The sequence below is a fragment of the Pleurodeles waltl genome, chromosome 6, assembly GCF_031143425.1.
Source record: "Pleurodeles waltl isolate 20211129_DDA chromosome 6, aPleWal1.hap1.20221129, whole genome shotgun sequence".
Taxonomy (NCBI): domain Eukaryota; kingdom Metazoa; phylum Chordata; class Amphibia; order Caudata; family Salamandridae; genus Pleurodeles; species Pleurodeles waltl.
This window is the reverse complement of record NC_090445.1, coordinates 1,648,810,413-1,648,832,804: the sequence shown is the minus strand read 5'-3', so window position 1 is coordinate 1,648,832,804 and position 22,392 is coordinate 1,648,810,413. Positions and strand designations below refer to the sequence as shown.

The window sequence follows — 22,392 nt, the reverse complement described above, 5'->3', positions numbered from 1 at the left end:
TCCCGAGCGCCTAGTGATAGAACAACTATTTTCTCTTATGCTATAGTTTGCCAGAGGATTTCTGAGCAGTCTCCAGAGAACATAACATTTCTAAGGAAGACCTAAACGTGAAAAAGTTAACTCCTAAGAAACTAAGCCATCCAGCTGACTGATTGCAGGCAAGGGTGTACAATTTGCATGCTTACACTGGCACAAAGTCTATCCTTCGGGGGAGCCAAATGTGATTTTCTAAAGTATACTGAGGACAGAGAACTACCCTTGGCAAGGTCAAGCCTACGCCCTTATGGGTGACAATTCCCGAGCTTCTGAAGGTCTCTCAGGATCAGAGGAGATGCAGGGAAAGCACATGGAAATGGCTATACAATCCAACATCATGTCCCCTGAAAACACAGGAAATGTCTATGGCTGGACAACACCCAGCCTTTTGTGGTTGAGGATTTCCTTGAGAATTTCCCACTTGTTAAAGTGAGTGGACAAGGCTGATCAGGCTTTACTGTAGCACAATCAATACCCACAATATAAGAGCCTAAAAGGAACATACTATTTTGCATGTACTACTCCCACAGAGCCAATGCCAGCCAACACAGTGAGTGTTGGTGCCTTCTTAAGTAATCACACAGCAGAGAGTTGGGGCTTACAGTGCAAATGATCAACATTCCAGATCAAGCTACTGGCAGAAAGGCTTTCAGCACTAGGATTGCCTCGAGCTTGTATGCTGAGAGAATTAATTCTGACCAGTCTCATAAGGTAATGATAGAGCTTTGGGCAAAGAGACCAACACAAACTCTGAGGAGTCAGTGTCGAGACTGGAACTACATCAGACACACCACCACTATTGTTAGGTTTAAACCAGAGAGCCAGATTGGGGTGTGATTTACTGATTGTCTAGCAGCACCGTCCAACATTCCTTCAGGTGAAACAACAAGATGCCTATAGTTTGGCATGAGGTGAACCCTAATTGAGGACAAATCAGTACCAGAAGCATCCCGAAGCGCCAAACATTAGCGGCTAGTAAAATATGATGTTATCTATTATCCCACTGTAAGTCTTAGTTCCTCAGAACAGACAAGGTTTTTTACCTGGAACTGGGGCAGTTCATCACAAGATCCTAAGGCAAGCAGGATGCAGGCTGAATGGTGGTTCCTCCTTTGATGGCTAAATGTCAATATTCTGATGCTGCAAAGAGGCAGGCACCAAGGCAAGGATCCCAAAAAAAAGCCAGTGTAGTAATGTTGAATCAAACAAGCACTGTCCCCTATTGGAAGTGCTGGTTTCTCCCTCTGAAATCGAGGTATTTTCTGCATTTCTTAAGGACACCACAAAGATTTAAGCATCTTGAAACTTTGGATATATGCCTGCACTGTGCACCTTCTGCAGAGGGAAGAACTACTGGTTAAGTTTATAGAGGATGATAGAGGAGGAAAATAAAGGGTGAGGGTACAGACAGCCCCCCCAGGACACGGATATAGTATGTATTGTAGGTGTTGATCCTTTTTTTGGACAGGACTGCTTTTAAAGTGAGTAGTCTCCTTACCAGATGCAGAACATCTTGTGCTGCTGAGGTAGAAGCAGTTTCAGTTACAATGGCTATGGAAGTCGTAGAGGAGAGACAGCCTTCACTAAACAGGTGATCTATATAGTTGGCTTTCTGGGTCCAGCAGAGATAGTTTAGAGGAAGCTTCCAAACCTTCAACACACTCACGTTCCTGGATAGGAGTAGGATCCTAGATGGCAGCAGGAAGAGTGACTGGTCCTTAAGTAAGTCACTGGTGTGGCCTCTGTTGAAACTGTTGAAGAGTATGCTTGTCCTTCCCCAGGAAGCAATTCATCTTCAACTGCTTCCGGTGGAAGATGAGGAGCTGGAGTTTCTGAAGCCCTTCAACAGCTGGCAAAGAAGAGGTAGATTTAGCACAAATTCCAGGATGGTACTTAGGAATTTTGCCATTACTGTCCATCCTACACTGTGTCAGGACCTCATACCTATCAAGCTAACAGGCTCTTTTCATTGAGGAATAGTTCGGTTACTTCTTCCTTAGATACTAGCTACATGGCCAAGGGCTGAACTAAGAGGTCAGTAGCGAGGGCAAAAACCTATGAACTTCTTGGTCCTGGTGCCAGTGTCAATGAGGACTTGAGCGTCAACTATTTTTTTTTTAGTTTTTAGTTGTCTAGGTTGAGCACTTAACTCATCCTTGGCATAGTTCAGAAGCAAGAGGAGTTTGAACAGAGATGGACCAACATAGATGGCATAATTGCTTTCACATTTGCATTCCACAGATACACAACTGGACTGGTAGATTTCTAAACCTAGTAAAACTCTTACTTCCTTATCCATGTGGGAGATCAATGTCTTTCACTTTAGGGAAGTCACCATCACCACTACAGACTGAGCTGGAAACTTCAGGAAAAAATACTGGACTGTCCTGGAATTTCCAACTCATGTCAGTCGAAGACTGTGATAGCGCTTTATGAGAAATGATTCCGGCCAAATCTGATGTGCCTCCTTCGCTGTCAGTAACTAAGCCCTCGCTTCTGTGCGTGAGCAGTTATGACTGCCAGATTCTTAACTGTCTGGGTAACGACTTTGTGGCAGTAAGTTGTGGTTTAGTGGGTCATATATACCGATGCCTTGATTGATGTCTGCTTAGTTCAATCTGAAATCTATTGTCAGAAGGTACCTGAAAGATGGATCTTTCTGCACCAATCTTGAATGCCTGGGGCAGGAGGCTAGACCACAAGCTGAACCAGAACCTGCAGTAGCTGCTGGGACAGGGTTTAGTGGTATATTGGAACTGGCTGTCTACCCTCAGAAATTGCACCCGTGCCTGTGGGAGCTGCACCAGAAGTGACAGAGGCAATACCAGGACTTGAGGCAAAGAGGCAGGCTAGTTCCCTTAGACTTACAATTCACACTCCGAGAAACAGGCAGGAGTACAAGCTGTAGACAGAAGACCACAAAGGCAGAACATACAGCTGTTTACTAAGCAAAGTGGTATGATTTTGGCAAATTCTGATTTATTTGCTCTTGGTATGTCTGACTGAATTCAACCTTCTAACATGAAGCCCTCATCCACTGAGGCGCAACAACCAAGGAAACATATAGAGCAGACTAAGATTTAAGATGGTGGACTAAGATTACGGACTGCCAGCAACAGAAGTGACTCCAAAGAGCAATATGGTTTTACTGGGGAACTGGATGCTAGGTCCTGCTGCACAAGAAACATGGCTAGCAGAGAAGGTGGAGTGGGCAAGTACTCCTCAACAGAGAAGGGCTTCGGCATCAGGGCATCTTCCTAAGAGGAGTGTTGTGGCTGTTACCAAAGAAGGCAGGATCCAGGGAAAAATGCATGTCAGTGCTTCTGCTTTTCTCGAATCTCCAGTGTTTTGGGGGAAAAAAGAGGGCCAGAGTGTGCCTGAATACCAGGAGAGGCATGCCTCCTGTATTACGTCTTACGTACACTGACATTCTTTGTTAAAACTTCTCTCAAATGTTATCTGTACATCACGGGCAGACCACCAACAGGAGGAGCTAAGATAGAACACGCAGTGGAGTGGGTTTTTAAAGCAGTACCTCACCCACAATGAGACACTGGCTCAACTCTTTGGTGTAGTAGCAGTTTTGAAACAATTTGCTTAGAGAAGGAGCTGGATTCTGTAAAAGGTTGCTTTCAGAGCAGATAACAATTTAACCCTGAAATAAAATGGGCTCTTGTCCAGATCTTCCCTTCCCAGGGATAGTGACAACAGGGTATGGTTTTGAGTCAGTTTTCATCTACCCCAGTGTTACCCTCTGCAAGGCCAAATACGGTGAAACTACCTTTTTGTTTTAACGACCAAATCCAGAATAAGGACAGATATGCACTTGTTCTGCATGCAAGCCAAGTGATGCTGGAGGGAACTTGTGCTTTAATTCAGTTTTTAACCCACAAAATGCTCCTAAATGCACACAATGCAGCAGGCGCTGCAACCAAATACCAATTAATCAGACAGCAGCAATGAAATGATGCTATTTAGGCTGAAGAGAGTGAATTAAAGGATACACAACGGTATGATCTTACAGTGTCACACAGCTGATAGTTGTGATCTACGGCTGAGGGATGGGTGCTTGGCCTTAACACTTGGCTCTTTAAGCACATCGTACAGCAGATAAAAGGAAATAAATAATACGAAGAAAAAAATATAAAAAGGAAACTAACTCAATATAATGACAGCTGAAGTTGAATATGAGGGGGTGAAGGTTTATCAAAAGAAGCTACTTCATAAAAGGCCAAGAAAACAATGTCAAGAAGGAATCTAACTTTAGCCATCACTAATCTTAAGAAAGCTTGAAAAAGGGTGAGATGGTAATAGTCAATACTTCACAATAAGATTTCTGCAAAGTAAGTTATGCTGCACTGGCAACATTTCTTAAATAAATGCGATATCTGGCCCCATTGTCACCGGTTTCACCTTACCTCCTGCAGTTCAGAACAAAAGAAATATCTAGCAAAATATAAAGCAAGTAAAGAAAAGGACAGTGTGAGTTCAATGAACATTACACCCTGTAAGGAATCAGAAAGCTGAGAGGCTTCAATGGAATCTGTACAAAGATATGTATCCCTGACCAAGATTGTAGAGCTAAGTAACTTGTTCTTCTAATGGATACTCCTTCCCACAGATTACCCATCTCAAAGCACTCACAAAGCAGCATCCTAAAAAGAGGCAGATTGAACGTTCAAGACGAGTGATTAGAGATGGGCCGTTTTTTTTTGTTTTGTTTTAATCACTGAATGGTTTGTGATGGAGCTTTTTGTCCAATGAAATGAATTTGACGGTACTGAAAAATAAAAAGGAACAGGGAAACTTTCTCTTGAGTGCTTATTTTTGAGGAATATAGCGGTGTAACGAGTCCTTCAACACTGACTGATGTTAAGAAAAGGGTTATCATCTCCACTGGAGAAGCACTGATGAAGTGTTCTCTCTTCACAAACTTAGAGATGTTACAGTTTCATTTGCATAGGTTTAGAATCCCAGCATAAGTCTGCTCTACAAACATCGACAAAACAAGTACTTAACCAATTATCTACCACAATGACATGTTTGCGTGTATTCAAAACTCAGTTTATGACAAATATAAACCGACATCATGGCCATATTCCATAAATGTGACAGAATATTTCTCAGGCATACTTGCACAAGCTCAGCACGAATACTGGAAGTGTTTCTGGAATATGAGAGCACAAACATCTTCATAACAAAGGGGAGAGGGAAAATGGCTGTCATAAGATGTACTGTGTTAAAAGGAACCTTCATGAATCGGGTATCCAAGCAGAGCAAATGGGAGCTAGTTAGAATGATATAATCCACGTCGAGCAGGGATTACGTAAAAATAAAAAAGGTAGTCTGCTCTTCTATGGAAGCTTCCGAGCCCTGACCCTTCAAGAGAGGCTACCAACATCAAAGAGAGCCAGAAATAAAACACACGTACCTGTGATAAAGCACATACGGGATGAGTTGCAGGAACCATGCAGTACTAACTGAACATGTCTGATACCATGATTAGTACCAAAGGCGCAGCAAAACGTTCCAATTAGACTGAGGTAATTAAGAAAGCATTACACTACTTGGTCGAAATATTTTTTCAAATGGAATGAGAAAGGGGCTTTGAGGAATTTTCATGAAATCGGACACTATATATACACACACACACACACACACACACACACACACACACACACACACACACACACACACACACACACACACACAGGCTATTTCTCAGTCTTTACAGTAACTGGCCTTCAACACAACCCTTGGAAGCAACTGGGCCAAGGGACACTGCAGAGGCATTCAGCTTGGCTTATCAAAACGGGGATAATGATGTTGACACAATTGGAATTTGTTCAACTTGCTCATTGTAGAGTATTTGATTTGACCAAGGACAACTTCACTCTTTAAATTGTCCATCGTTGGTACCAAACAGCTCAGAACATGGTAAAAATAAATAATAATACAGCAAATTGGGCTTTTGGAAGAACTATATAGCCACATATGCTTAATTAAACATCAGATGGTCGGAGATGCTCCTGAGAAGACAAAAGGAGAACATCCTTGCCAGTAACCCTGGCCTTTGCTCCAAAATGCTTTCTAAACTATTCCCGTGATTAAAAATAAACACATGGGGGTCGTATTTTGGCTAATGCGGATGGCAATTTGTCACAAACTGTCCATATACTTGCCCATATAATGGTCAGCGTAAGTTCAACAAGTAGCTAGAATCACATGCCTCCCACATTCTGTGAATCCTTTGAAGGCAGGCAGACAAGAAAGGGGCCGGAATGTCTCAATTATGAACAAATAAGTCTGATGCAAAATATGATATCTGGTTCTATAGAAAAAAAACCCTGAACACTAGACCCCTGGAGGCGAAAAAAAAAAAAAAAAAAAACGCAGACGGCAAAATAAATAAATAGGAATGATACGCGCAAGGGATTTCGCAGGGGCACGGCCAAGAGCACAAGCGTATGCACGGTCCCCAACCTTATTCTACTTAAATTATATGCAACTATAAAGAGCAGTTTTCCATTCTCGCCTCTTGGTTGACCTGTTCATTCTACATAGGAACAGGGGAGGACAAGCACAAGTTTTAACCTAGTAACCAAATCTAAATAAAAATATAGCTCCTAATAACTTCTTAAGGTAGACAACATGCAGGTCCAACTCTAACAGGACTATAGACTAGTCCAATTTCAAGACTAAAAGTAATTTACATATCACGTTTAGTAGTTTAGATCAAGAAGTAATTAGTCTCATGCATATTTACGTTGGATACAATGAATACCTGAAGGATGTGTTTTAGAGGGAGTTTGGACCAGGCTTTTACAGACTGATATTTAGGACCATCTCCCTCCTTTTGTCTTTTTGACTGGCACTTACCTTTTTTAGGAGTTTTTTTATTGTTATTTAACTGCCCACTGACATCTTGTAGCCGCTTTTCCAATTCTTTTTTTTTTTCCTGCGCTATTTCCTCTTTAGATTTTGAAGCGTGCTTTTTTCCACTTCCAGCTGCGGGGGAATGAATGAATTAAATAAGTACTTGCATAAGAACACTGCAGATTCAACTGCTTCCCATTGTAAAGATACATAAAACCATGCAATTCTACTCTAGATGAAAAAATTGATTATTATCTAAAGGTGCCAGGCAAGCACTTAAAACCTGGCTCGCTCCTTAATGGGCTCTTCCCATCCGAGAAAATGTGGAACGCACCCGCGATGGATAACCATTACATGCTCAGGACGACATCCGCTCATTGGCATCACATACGAAAAATGCACTTAGCGGTACAAAACCTTTTTCTGCACATGCAGATTTCATAAAACTACAAGTATATGTTGATTTTCTACTGTTTGAAAGCAGGGGAAACCAACATCTGTTGCATTATGGTTAAATTCTTAACAGTATTACAGTGGGGTTGGCCTCAGAGATGAGCCTTTTCATAAAAGTGGTGGCCATCTTGGAAAACCAAAACTGAATTATGTTTTGATGTTATAATAAAAAGTCAAAAGAATACATCTAATTCTTGCCTCTTTTGTGCCTCCAAGCTTTGGAGTATAAAGGTTCCATTTCTTACACATAATAGTTCAACGTTTGCATGATTTGGAAATGAAGGTTTGTCTTCTATTTACCAGACAGCTGGAACATTTAAAAACGTTCCAAGCAGAAACATTATTCAGTTATTTATCAGACGTTTATACTTCTGACAATTAAGGTTTAATCAGGTACCGGAGAGTTCCATTTAGTAAGCAAAATCGGTAACTGCGATCACCGAAAGGACATTGATACAGTTTAATCAAATGTATCCCAATCACGCACTAATGCATGTTTTGTCAACATTTTGAGTTAGTTTCAACATTAATAATATATATGAGAGATTAAATATATTTTAGTGACACTGCTTTACATCAAAGGTCATCCATTTAATAATTGTATCTTAAAATGTATGTCCTTTTTAGCTCATAAAAACAGTTGCACTGTAATGCTGCTATTATGATCTCACAGCAACAAATGAAACATCTGTGTTCCAAGATAGCCACAAAATTTATGATCTTAAGATTTTTATAGGGTTAGAGTGTGTCGGTCATTTGGCACTGTCAAGCTTTACCTTCAAATTCCGTAACAGTATGCCACTAAATTAACAGAACAAGAAAGATTTCTCGGATGGGAGTCCAATGGAGTAGTTTTACCAGTCAACCATTACCTGGAAATGTTTTTAAAGATATTCAGTCCCCACCCTTTCCCCTCAAGGAGACTATTCACAGCTTTAAAAGGATTTACACAGCCTATCCAAGAGACTTCGGCAACTTGCACGAAGTGACATTGTATCCCCCTCCTCTATTAAAACTGGGACACTATTTGAGGCTACAAAATCTGGGAGTCTCTTAGAGGAGGTATCCTAGATGATTGCCTAGCTATAAAGGTGACACTGATGGTCTGAAATTTCCTGTACCATGTTAAGTTATTTTTGCGGGTACGTGGAAATAGTTATTCTTGCCATCCCCTGACATTAACTGCTTCAGATGGGACAGATAAAAGAGAATGATGCTGTTAGGACTACTACTCATCGAAAGTCAAAAGGAAACTAGCTTATCTTTTTAAAAACATAGCAAAAGGGTAACCAGCTATAAAGTCAGAAGAGACACTGGGCACATGCATTAAAGTAATGGATAGTGTTTTTTTAATTTTTTTTTTAGTAGTGGCCACACTGACCTTAGCTTACATAGCTATAGAAAATATTACTCACTGTAGTAACTGAAGTAAGCATATTACTGGGCTCTTTCACATTACCAACGTATAGGAACCTGCAACCATGGCGAGGATGAGACTGTACACAAACTTTAAACTGAGGAGTCAGGGGACCGGTGCATGCGCAGCCCTCCAGCAGGGCCCTTACCTTGCCTCCATTACCTCCCCCTGAATCTCTTTCCTTTAAATCTGTAGCCTGCCAGATGGAGGACCCAGACCCGAACCAAACAGACAATAGCAGGAAGGTGTTGGTAATGTGAAAGATCCTATGCACAAGGGGTATCCTCGTTACTGTCATGAGTAACTTTTCCTTACTCTTATGCCCGTCTCCTTCAAATTACCAACTTATGGGAACATATTACAAAGCAAAGGAGAAGTAGGGAAATGGTAATGGGAAGGCAGGTGCAAGGTTTCAAGTCTGCTAGCTGGAATAAGCTTGGCCAAATTAAACACTATAACTTGCGCCCAGAGAAGAAATGCTTGCAAGAAGCACAGTGGGCACCATGAGTAAATGATGACTCTCTCTCCAACAGAAAGGTGTGTTTTTAAAGCGGGAGACCTTAAGTTAGAATTTAGATATGTCTGTTTAGAACAATATTGCCACTGTTACAGAAGCGCTCCAAAATCTACTTTATATGCAGACTTTGGTGACACCTACTGCTGGGCTTGTGAGGCAGAGTTGTTTTGAACACACACACACACACACAAAAAAAAAAATCAACTGGTGTGAAACATGAATATGTGTTTCACAGCCAAAACTGGACCCCTCCTCCCAAAAATAAACAAATAGCAAGTAATATTCTGAGGGAAAGAGGTGAAAAGTTTTGCATTCTTCTGTATAAATACCAGCCTTCATAGAAGATACCAAATGGTGTGTTGATGCACAGTATAACAAAGTGAAATAGTTGTGCATGTAATCTGAGGTTCAGTGTACAGGCCGTATTTCCAACATGTAAAATTGTAAAGAAATAAGAATGCTGAAGAATAAAGAGGTTCAAAGGATTAGGGAAAGGAGGAAGAATTTGAGCTAGGATGAAGCAGGGATAAAAACAGCCTAGAGGAAAAATTCATAAGTCATCAATTAAGTCACAATTACAAATGTTTGTTGAATACAAGTCTCAAAAAAATACAACCCAGCAAGTCCATCAATTACACCAACATATAGGTTGTATAAGTGATATTTACATTTAATACAGATAAAATCTAAAATGTACCACCTTACAACAGGTAGGTCATTGATAAACATAACAGACATGATGGAAAGAAGGAAGTCTGCTTCCGACAAATGTGTAGTTCAAATATTAAGCAGATGTGTTACACAATGAATGTGAAGCATACTCCAAACACTTAACCAAAGTATTGTATGCATCATGCTCCTTAAATAACAAAACTTTACCAAACATCTCTATTATAAAACTGAAATGCTTTAAACGATTGGAGAGAGATCTACAAGCCATGCAACTGCACATAATTTTGGTCAAAAACGGGGAGGCAACAAACCGGAATGATTTCCACTCCTATGCTTTAAAGCAGTGTTCCCCAACCCCCGGGCCGCGGACCGGTGCCGGTCCGTGGATCAATCGGCACCGGGCCACCCCACTGTGGCGGGCGGTAAATGTTTGATAATTTTTCCGTGGCCCGCTTGTCACACAATGGGACAAGCGGGCCACGGAAAAATGATCAAACATTTACCGGTCCGCGGCAATAAAAAGGTTGGACAACACTGCTTTAAAGTATATATTTTCTCGTACACTGTAATCCGGTGGAAACCTTCTTTCGTCAGTAATGAGTTTCGTGTTAAAGACAAACGGTAGTTCTTCAGGTTCAACAATAAAATGAATGTTGAATAGTTGTCCCTGTTTCAGGCACAGTAGATGAGGCACGAGCAAGTTTAAATGATTCACCCATGGCTAAGAGACAATTAAAACAGCATGTCATCCCTGAAATTAGGTAAATGCTTCTAGGGTCTTTCAAACTTGGATAAAGGTGCGCTTTTAGAAACTTAGCACGATTGACTAATGAGGCATGTAAAGACAGCACACATTTGCAGTGTCCAAGTATTGAATAAAAAGGAGAAAGATCTACTAGACTACTCAGTACCAAAAGCCCTCAGTTTAACACTGTTTAATCTAATTAAATGGCCTGCTAAATGGGAAATCTAGTGTGAACTTCTCGTTGAAAATATCAATGGGCAGCTTACAGACAGTAGGAATGAGCGTCACTTCCTTGTTGACATTTAAGCGAAGTTGCAGGAGTTTGCTTAGAGGCCAACACATTTGAGACCACATTTTAAGGAGATTAGAGGATGGGCCTGCCCCAAAAATGTAAATAAGGTTTTGAAGAAATGGAAGGGCATCTTTTAAAACCATATAACAAAGAATACTTTTGAAAAACACAGAAAAAAACAGGCAGCCGAACAAATTTGGCATGTAAGTTCAGATCAAATGCATGGAAAATTAATGACAGGCGTTTTTCTCAAAATGATACACATGGTCTCGATTATAACTAAAATAAAATGTATGTTGATGTAAAACAAATATTAGAGAAGTAGGTAAAAACATCCCAGGAACTCTTAAAGTTGATTCATCGGCTGCAAGACTTTCATAATTAACTGAACTTGCACCACTATTACTATTTGTATAGTAACATTATTAATTGTATACATAAAATGTTCTTCAAAAAGGTTTTTTTTAATTTTTATTTGGGTGTGGACTAAGTTGCTTATTTGCTGTCCACATACATACGAATAACTTACGTGAAACTGAGATTTAAAAACCGGACCGCACATGAGATTTCAGCTACATAATACAGAAGTTCAAAAGGTACGTTCCTCCAGAGATTAAACACCAGAAGCCAAGGAAATAGGTAAAATCTGCATCTCCTTTCCATTCTTGCTGGGTCAGGCATTAGCTTAAGTGTTTTTTTTTAGAATATCCAGCAGATATTTGGTTTCATCTGAAAATGAGGCTGGCATTTTCACCAACCCAAACCTCATGGAGGGACAAAGGAGAGTTTCAGTCAAACTTGTTGCTCCAACAGAGAACAACATTGCAATTTTCTGGGTCACTATTAAGATTAAATCAAAGATTTCTGTAAGAGTGACCACTAACGTCAGTAATCACTGAAGAACATATTATTTACTGGAACAGTCAAAGAGCTCCTCCAGAGTCACAAGTAGTGAACTATCCACCTATCCAATTTAAGTAGAATTACATATTAGGTGTTTAACACCGTTGTGGTAATATGACCCATAATGGAGTCAATTTGAAAATCAGTGCCCTACACCACTGACACTTCCGAGTGCATTTTACAGACACTGCTCACTACAGTAAGTAAGCACTATTATGGAATCAAAACTAGAAAATACTTACTGAGCTATCACTTTATCTTAATTAAAGAGATGGAAGGATTACATCTGAATCTTACGATTTAAGCATCAAAACTATTATTAGAGTTAACGTGTCTCTTCCGCAGGGTTTCTTCTCACTTCGTTGGTGTTTACCAGGTTTAAGGCAGTGCTGTTAGTCAATGGAGGCGTGGGTTTAGTTTTTCAGACTTTTGCTTCTTGCCTACCATGAATATTTACAATATTTAGTGACTTTATGGACCGAGCACCACGAGGTGCCCTGCATACGATCTTTTATGAAACACTGCCAATGTAAGCCAAGTTAGTATGTTTTATTCCCCAGGACTGGGGTGATGGATGAATGGGCATGCTGTCTGTGGTTTGGGATAGCCCACCACTCAACAAGCCTGCAGCAATATGCTTGCTGACATAACTGTCCATGGTTTGTCCTGCAAGATTTACACAAAGCCGCCTCCTCCTTATCCTTTGATACTGTTATTTTAGAACGTGAGACTTTTTCAGATAGTGTGCGCACACTCCAACATCTGGCGACATAGGCGTTTGTATCATGGTCCGGAATGCATGAAAATATGATCTTACTCTGGAAAGAATCTGTGATGTGCTCACTACCGTTACTCAGCTGTAAATCGGGCTATGGTATCAGTTTGACTGAATTCTACCAAAGGAAATGGGTGATCACAACTGGGGATATCACTTCAAAGTTTAGGGTTTCAGTAAGCACTGATGCAAAACATCTAATGAGGGTCACATCAATGTGTAGGTTCAATGTGGATAATGTGTTAAGGCGCTTAAGATGTTATTAAAGAAACCATGTATGTATATATATATATATATATATATATACACACACACACACACACACACACACACAAAATACAAAAATTACAGGGACGTTACTGTTAGTAAATACAATAAAAAAAAAAACAGAAATTCACTCAAAAAAACAAAGGATGCTGGGACATTATAGTTAGCCTCACATTTTAAATGTACAAAACCTTAGAAATTTGACAGTTATAGTTAGTTATCTCAAGTGACTATAACTTGTGCCTTAACTGTAACTCGCACTCTCGCCATGCACTGCTACACCTACATATTATGCCACTCATGATATCTTTGATAACATCATTGATAATATCAATGTACTATTTGCAATAAACTTTTTGACAAAAACTGCATAGGGAGGGCGCAAGTTTATCCATGGGAGGTGGGGCAAGCCCAAACTTTTTGATCGAACATCTGATTGTGAAATGGGGAAACAGAAAGTGGGTATCGGTGCCATGGTCCCCACTTGTTCCAACACTGAATTTTCTAGTACGATCCGTGGATGTTATAACACGGGAGACTGACTTGGCAGCACGTAGGCTCACAGATGTTAGGAGCCCTCTGCACCTGGTCCTTGCTGTGCACTCTGATATTTCCTCAGGTGCAAGCTAGCTCTGGAGCAACCCTGGGGGTGGCTCGAGGGATAGTCCTCCCCTGAGCCTAATGACATCAGCCAGGGTAGATCACGATCATTGAGACCGGTGAGGGACGAGGGGATGGATGCCACTCGAGATATGAGGAATTTGGATATGCGCTCCTCGTTTGCAATTGACCAGCTACGAGGCAGAAGACAGTGGGTAAAAGCAGAAAAGAAATGTTCGCCATAAAAACGGTCCTTTAGGAATTATCACATATTTGTCATCTTAGGGTATTGGTACAGCATCAGCAAACATATGAGTGATCTACTGGAGGCAAAGCTCCGCCCTGTATTTGAATGGTTATATGTTATTGGAGAGTAGGTATCTTCTCTATGCAAAAAGTTGAAGGAAAGGTCGCCTGATCCCCCTGCTGCCTCAAATGCTCCAACTGGTATACCCGAGGACGGATGGTTACATTCTACAGTCAAACACTCAATTTGTCTCTAGGGGAGTCTGTAGGCATCCAAAGTCTGCCAAGGTCACCAACAGGAACTGCCCACCCACCACTAGGAAACCCTGGATACAACCTGGATGTCTGGATTTGGCCGAAATAAGCAAGACAAATGAAAGTAAGGGTGACACTGTAGTATCACACAGGCCAGGAGCTGGCCACTCTAAGCTTCCTGTGATTAACTTACCTCCCGGTCTCTTGTCCATATGTGGTCATTCTTGGTAACATTTCTGTTTTGGGGATGGAGTCCACGAAGATACTATGGACGTCAAAAGCAAGGTTGCACGTCAGCTTTATGAACAAGTGGGCCCTGTATTTAATTTTCATGATGAAATAATTTTTGTGCATAGGGTGGTATTGCCCCCCTTGCCCCTGCAGATGAATAGGGAGTGCATTATACATTTTCGTAGGTCGATTGTGGCAGGCAAAATTCTTTACAAGCCTCATTTGGTTCGTTAGGTGCAGACCATATAAGGATTCTCCCATTAGGCTTTAAACATTTTTTTTTTAATAAGCATACTGCACCACTTAGTGATACTATGGCAGTGCAATCTGTGCGTAAAGCCCTCGAAATACACCAATATCTTCATGGTAACAGGTTTGCCCCACTTTCAAACTTAAACTTCGATAATACTGATTGACTAGTTACTTGTGACAGCTATGATAATGGAGTTCCTATATGTTCCATGAGAAGTGTATAAAGGAGTGGAGTGCAAGGGAATAGCAGCCACAAACCGGTCAGAGTTTCATAGTGTTCATAACAAGCCTGATGACCTGTATAGGGGAAGTGACTGCCCTGTTCTGTACAAAATATGAACCATGAACGGATGACTGGTCGAACTCTGGATTTATAGTCTTAACGTATGTGGAAGGTAGACTATTGCCCCATCACAGATGTTAATGGTACAGCCAAGGTGGATTTTCCAAGTTGGAATGTGGCTGGCGTCCGGGCCAAACTGTATAATTAAGAATGGGTGGCTTCGAAATCGTGTTTCTCCAGGAATCATGGTCCCGTGAAGATGTCCACCTTGACAGTTACAATTCCTTTAACCTCCATGCCTTCCCCTCCGATTCAGGACGCCCTAAAGGGGTGGGGTTGGTGGTATGTTTTAATCTGGGCTCAGTTGTGGAATCAACTCGCTAGCAGTGGGAGAGGATCTATGCGAGTGTTTGCGGTTCAGTGTTGCTGAGGTGCTGCAAATCCTGGACCAGCAGGAGGTGGCGGTCAAAGAGCCACCCTTAAAAACTATGTCAAAGGGGTATTATCTAAACCTATCTGTGTTACAAGGAGAAAGAAAAAGTCTTAGTTTGACAGAGCTTGTAGAATTGCTAGAGACAAATTGCTTTGTGCCTTAAAGGCCAGCCCAAGAGATCAGGGGCCTATTGGAGCCTGTAGGAATGATTACAAATGTGCTCTTGAAAGGAAAGGATGAACTGCAGGGAGAAAAATGGGACAATTTAGTGGCAGCTTGCCAGCGGAAGGACATTTGAGGGTTCTAGAAACAAGTCAGGCTAGTTTCAGATATGGGGGATCCCCAGATATAGTACCTACCCACATTAGCTCAGTCAGAGAAGAAGCATTTTACCAATATTTATTTGCCCAGGCCCAGTCAGGAGATATATGGGTCCTATGAACCTGTTTTGCTTCGGAGTATTACTTTTTCGGGGGAGGAGGTACTTATTGCCATTCATAATAATCCGGCAAACAAGGCTCCTGGAATTTGGTGCCCATTATTCACTAAAATTCTACATGCAAGGCTGGAATGACTATTGTGGTGAGAGTCAGTTATAGATCCAGAGTTTAAGAAAGGCAGGCATAATGACCCTGCATGTTATCGTCTCGTTTCACTTTTCTGTTCCGTAACAAATTAATTGGGCTTGCGAATCTTGAGCGTTTACTGGACTAGGCAACAGGTAACATTATTTCTCCAGCACAGTAAGGGCTCTGTTGGTTGCTAAATATAAGGTGGCTTAGAGCACCTCTATTCAGTTGGCATTCATCGATCTTATTTAGCGCCATTGACTGTGTGAACAGATCTAAATTGTGGGCTTGGCTAACAGCTACTGGGGTTAAGGCAGATCTTGTTGCTTTCCTACGTCTCCATCACTAGAATTCGAAATCTGCCGTTATGTTTAGGAGCAATAATGAGTCACCCCGTCCTTAGGTGTTAAGCGAGGCGATCGGCAAGGGTGCATGTTTGCACCTATCCTTTTTTGTTGTATACTAAAAAGCTTAAGTCTACCCTTGGTATAATGGGGGCTGATGTTCCTATTGTGTGTGTGGGAAGCCAATGCCACGGCTGCTACCAGTCTAAAATTGCTAAGTAAGTCCTTTGTCAACTTTATAATATTATGATTTGTGGCCCTAAATGTACAAAAACGCCTCCCATTTGTATTAATGGCCAATATATTGCCAGGGTCTCAGTACCCATTTATGGGGATAATGTTTGATTCTTGTTCTTGGACCCCACGCCTAGCTAACAGGATTGTGTGGTTTGATCGTACAGTGGAGGCAATGTTTGCGCTGGCAAATAATGTTAGGGGAAAGCCAATTGGACCTATTTTAGAAATGTACAGGAGAAAAGGTCTCCCCTTCCAGCTGCATGGTGCTGCAGTGTGGGGGTACAGAGATACCACAAAAGGTCCAAGTGGAGGAAAATAGGGTTTGTCGTTGGGCATCCCTCCTACTCCTCACTACATAGCTCACCAATTAATTAGCCTGGCTCCGCTGATGTTATGGTGATCCATTTGGCTTAATAAAGAGGCTGCAGTAAACCGGAATATTATGATGAATTGCATCTTGTGCGACCAGGGAACTGAAATCCCTTGAGAACTCAAGCAAAATCTCCAAGAAGGATATGGGCTGGGTGAATGACCGGTTTTTGTCCTTCAGGAGGGACCAAAGGGAGAAGGTGGAGTACAGGAAACCATGTATTAGGGACTTTTTCTTGTGCAAACAACTGGATCTGTTGCCCCATAATTGGGTATGGTTTGAAACCCCTGGGAATGCGTACTACTTACATGGTTTCGAACCAGTTCCATCAGATGACAGCTATCTTTTCCATTGGGGCGATTTGCCCCCACAGATATACTTTTATGTCCCTGTGATGAGGTTCCCCCCCCGCCCCCCCCCCCGAATCTCTTCTGCATTTTTATTGCAAGTTTTAAGCCTTGCATACGAAGCAGCATTTAATCCCCCTATTACATACTCAGAAATTTAAGAGATGCAGAGCCGAGCTGCTAATTGTATAACAACTTGAAGGGCCCTTGGTGTGTATCATGGATGGATACTTTTTGAAGACTGCTGTACGTTTACAAAAAATAATGCTATTTTAAATTAAGTCTTTTTTTACTTTGGATGACCGATTCCGGACCTTGTGGCCTTATTGCTCGGGGCGTAAAATTAGTTCTTGATATATTAGCTTTGTGATGAAATTTTTGTATTATAAATTATATATTCTTATAGTTTTATGTAGTTTCTTTTATCATGTTTGTATTCTTGTTAGGATTTGACTTATGATCCATATTTATGAGAGTGAATGAAGTATTGATTGACTGGCTCTGCGAATGATCTTTGTTTTTGGTGTACACAGCATCATCAAAACTGAGATGCTTAACAGCATGAATTCTGCGCCACATTGTACGCATGCATGCATCATAAAGCAGGTGTCTATTTATTGATCCACGATAGAGAGGATAAAAAAATATGAAAATATAGTAGTGCAAAAGCACTTATTTGTAAAGCAAAAAGCCCAGCAGCAATCTGTGGACAGAAGACAAGGGAGGAGCAGGCCAGGGTGCGAATACATGGATGAAGGGGAAAAAAAGCACAAGGAGGGTGAGGGGAGACGCACAGAAGGGAAAATACCCATGATGTTAAAGGAAAAGTATGCAGCGAAAGAGCAACACTGAGCACAGAGAAGCACATATGCGAGAATGCAAGAAAGTCCATGCAATCTTCCTGGAGTGCTTTGACCAAAATAAAGCATTTCCCTAAAAGTGAACAGTGGAAAGACATAGGTGAAGAGGATACGCTCCAGGCGAGGAAAAAATAGAAGATGGGTAAGCAACCCATCAAATTAGAAGCAAGCAAATTAGAGTGACAACAAAGCTAACCAACAGGTAGGAGTTCAGTCCAGGAAATTATTGGTAAGCTGATAATACGTTGTTTGTAACCAGACAGCTTGTGCTGTCAGGTAAGCTCGACCTAAAGAGAAATGGATTTTTTTTTTTCGTTTAAAAAAAAATAAAAATAAAAGCTGTTGGAGAAACCAAGTCTACTTACTTGGAGAAGTACATACGGAGTGAATAAAAAAACACATGAAGTATGACTTACGTGCAGACACTGAATATTTATTGGTTTGTGTGTCTGCACAACATGACACAAACCAATTGACTGATGAGAATTTCCAATCACAGAATATGTTGTGAAGAACGGTGAAATTCTTTACACTGAATGTCACCCAACTCTGCTGAGGGCGTGCAACATGTTTTCTCTGGACAGGTTGTGGGGTTATATCTTTTTTATATTACCTTAATGGGAGAGAGAAACAATAAACCAAATTCTGAGTTAAAATACCCGTGACCCACTGTCATTAAATCGATGACTAAGATATGGATTTTATTTTAATTGTTCACTGACCCACGACAAGTGCAGGATGCATCTACCTGCCTACTAATAGCTGTTGATGTGCACAACAGCACAAACTGACCTTGTGTGGTCCAGATCTAGGTCTTTCCAAGTCGGGGTCCAATGCTAAACTGATATCTCCTCCCCACAGTACTACACTCCTGCTCTCCTTTTAAATAATTTACAGGCATATGCTATGATATCAAACATTTGAGAACTACATTTTATCACAAGGAAATACATGTGTAGATTTGCTCAAGCAAAAATCTGTCGCGCTTTTACATGTTCACTTTCTCTCCAATCACTTTTTCCCCAACCCTGTAAGAAGTTTTACTTCTGCCCACATCAGGAGAAAAAAAATTCCAGCCTTTCTCAGTATGGGAAAAGATTAGATTAGAGATGGTGAAAACGCCTAAACATGCAAGTTGGCAGGTTTGTACAGACTCAAAAGGGCATGCTAACCGCGGAACTTTTAGTTAGCCCTATCTCTAGCCCCAGTATGTGGATCTGCTGAAAGGTGCAAAACAAGGGAATTGATAGTATTCTAACCCTACAGTAGTACAAGTCCTGGCATAATCAGAAAGGCTATTATCCAAGCTCTAATATAATGAGATTGCTGTCAATTTGTCACCACACTACATGGCACCAACGGGACAAGTGGACATATATATATATATATATATTTTTTTTAACAGGCCAAGTAGACTTATGAAGCAACCTGTTCCATGAGCAAGTAGATACTTTATAAAATCCCACACCCCTGAAGGATACTGAATAGACACCCTAGTTTAATTACTTCTCAAGCACCTTCTTGTTGCTTGAGCAGTAATTCATTTACTTCTTATTGAATCAAATTTATCCGGTCTGGTTTGTAGGTTAGATTTTTATGGTCTTATTGCTGGATGAGTATTTACCAACTCTCTGCATATCTGTTGGATTATACTTCATACCCACTTGTTGGAGGTAATTTTCTACCACTGTGATGAAATCTCGTTGTTGGTCCTGTAGTTTCCACATCAGACAGCAGCAGGGACAAACTCCTTTTGTTAGCATGCACAGATCTTACAGAAGGTGATTTGCCCCTTTCCACTACGAACAAAAGGATTGTTGCGCTTTCAATTCATCTTTCTGAAATAATCTTTTAGGTTTAGGTTTTTGACTGAAGCCCTGAGGAATGACAGACCTTTTTCGGCTAAGAACATATGGGCAGAAACATGTCTGCAGGCAATACACGTAGGGGTACAAAGTGGGCATAATACCCATCAGAACCCAGGAGAAAACCCCTTGATGGAGTTATTTTAATAATTTCAAGTATACCACCCTAATAAAAAAAAAGGACACATTTCGTGGTTTATCCTTAAATATTTTTAAACTTGCATCTGGACCAAAGTTCCTTGTCCAGTAAGCTAATTCGTAAGAACTCCCTCAAGATAGCCCCACTTGAGGTTGAGTCCGCCCTAGTAGTATCACCTTACCAAGGTGGGATGTGGTGGCCAATAATGAAGCATGTCACACCAAGTAACGTGTAGTCACAGAAATACGGGTAACCTTTTCTTTATGTAGGACCTGCTAGAATCAAATACAGAGCATCAATGGAAACATTTTATTTTCTCCTATAAAGAGGTATTATAAACAGGCTCTTTCATACAGTCTGCCAAAATGCTGTTTTTTTTCTTTTTGATTATATGTCACAGCAAAGGTGTTCAGTGAATGTCTGAACCAAAGACAACGTGTCTGTTTTATAAATCTATAGTTGAAACATCCTCAATGAGCGCCAATATTTCTAATTTCTTTACAGTGACATTTGTTTCTAGTCTAATTTGTAGCGTCTTGCATGCCAACAAATAAGCACAAGTGAAAACCACTGAAGTTTCAGAGTACAATTTATCTTTTAATGCAACACCCAAAAGAAGCATGGTTGGTATGCAACGCTATGTTGCTAAACTCGCAAGAACTTATCAGTGTATACATGAGAATATCTAATAAGTCAAGGTCAGCCAGCACTTTTTCTTGGAATTTTTAAAGAAAAAAGGTGGTCATTCTATTTTTTCTTCATTTGAAGCAGACCAAGTAGGGTAATTATATGTTTTGTTTAATTGAAACCGACAAAATTGGGAGCAAACTTTGGATAAGTATGCAAAGACAGCTTTACTGCTATGTAATTATAGATCTTGTAGTTACGGCTGTTGCATCATCAGTCTTGGTAGAATCTGCACAACCTACACTGTTAAGCGAGGAGACTGGGCAGTGGCAATTTACTTTGTTTAATCTGCCACCTGCCAGGCATTTCTTCCACACAAGTCCATTTACACCGAGGTATTAAGACAAATTTGTGGGCTTGTGTAAAGTTTTCAAGAAAGACGCTTTATAAGCCAAATGACTGGATTTATTTTTTGACCGAGAAAGCCCTAGCATGTGGGCATTATTAAAAGGACATCTGTCCATCCTTTCAGCCTCTTTTGTGTTTGCTGGGCCATCCTCTTCAAACGAAGAGGAGAGGTTTCATTGTCTGGAAGCCAAAAGATTAAAGCTTTTACATTGATCATCACGTGTAGGAAGCTGTCCTGGTGTGTGGTGAGCACCTATGGTGTTATCACCTTATACCAGGTCCTGTATCCCCCGTTAGTGAGGTGTAGTCAGTGTCTAGGAAGCCAGAGATCTCTATAGGCAGCTGTGGATGAGCAGTCAGGACTTATCTGGGAAACATGCAAAGCTTATGCAATACCACTGCAGTCACACAGCACTTACAAACATGAAAGAAACACACAGTGATACACAAATAAAGGTACTTTATTATGAAAACACAAATACTGAATAGGTAATACTTCAATAGAAGGTGAGTGAACACTATATATACACACACATTAGAAGTCAGGGACTGGCATAGAAAGAAATAGAGAACAGTAAAATAACAGAAAATAATGGCAGCCCTAGTGGGAGACAAAACCATATACTAAGTAAGTGGAATGCAAAAGTCAGCCCCCCACCCAAGGAAGTGGAATCTGTAGAGGGGAGCTGGAGGAACTAGGAACCCCAAAATGTAAGTACCAGGGTGCCCCCCAGCAACCAGGAGAGAAGTAGTAAATACCTGTTTTCCCCAAAACCCACAGGTAAGCTTTGGAAAAGGACTGTGCAAGACCCAAGCAAGACTGGAAGAAACGCAAGGTGGATCCGGATAGAAGAGGACCTGCAAAAGAAGGGGACCAAGTCCAGTGTCTGGCTGGGGCAGGAGCCACTACCCACCCTTCCGGAGATGCAGGACCAGGCTGATGGTGAAGACAAGGAGTCAGATGTACAGCAGAGGAGCAGGAGAAGAGTTCCAGAAATGATGCAGATGATGCCCCCCGTCGGAAGAAGAGTTGCAGTCAGTAAGTGGTGTGGAAAAACCACCAACAAGCCTTGGCAAAGGCAAGAGTTGCAGATGAAAAGTTGCAGACCTGCCAGGGACCAGGAAGGTCCAGGGGGAGTCAACCCAAGGAGGGGAGTCCCCGGTGACCCTCAGCAGTGAGGAGAGTTGGAAGATGAGGATGCAGCCCCCACAGGCATCTCACAGGCAGCAGGCACACGAGTCGCAGTGAGGCCCACTCAACACACCCGAAGAGGAGTCCCACATCGCTGGAGCAGCAGGCAGGAGACTGTGCTTTGCAGGGAAGAGTGCTAGAGGCTGGGGCTACACGGAACCCGAAGATCCCTTGGAAGAAG

The 22,392-nt window shown here is 41.3% G+C and overlaps 1 protein-coding gene across 5 annotated transcripts in view; it reads right to left on the bottom strand.

Moving 5' to 3' along the window:
* BRD3 (bromodomain containing 3) overlaps window positions 1–22,392 on the bottom strand; it is a 506,564-nt gene that overhangs the window by 2,081 nt on the left and 482,091 nt on the right. For 3 of the 5 annotated variants that reach the window (XM_069241563.1, XM_069241564.1, XM_069241566.1), the window contains one exon: window positions 6,916–7,044. The exons of the other annotated variants lie outside the window; for them this stretch is intronic. In XM_069241563.1, the coding sequence (XP_069097664.1) occupies window positions 6,916–7,044 (129 nt within the window). The remainder of the gene's footprint in view (window positions 1–6,915; window positions 7,045–22,392) is intronic. 5 annotated transcript variants of the gene reach the window in all.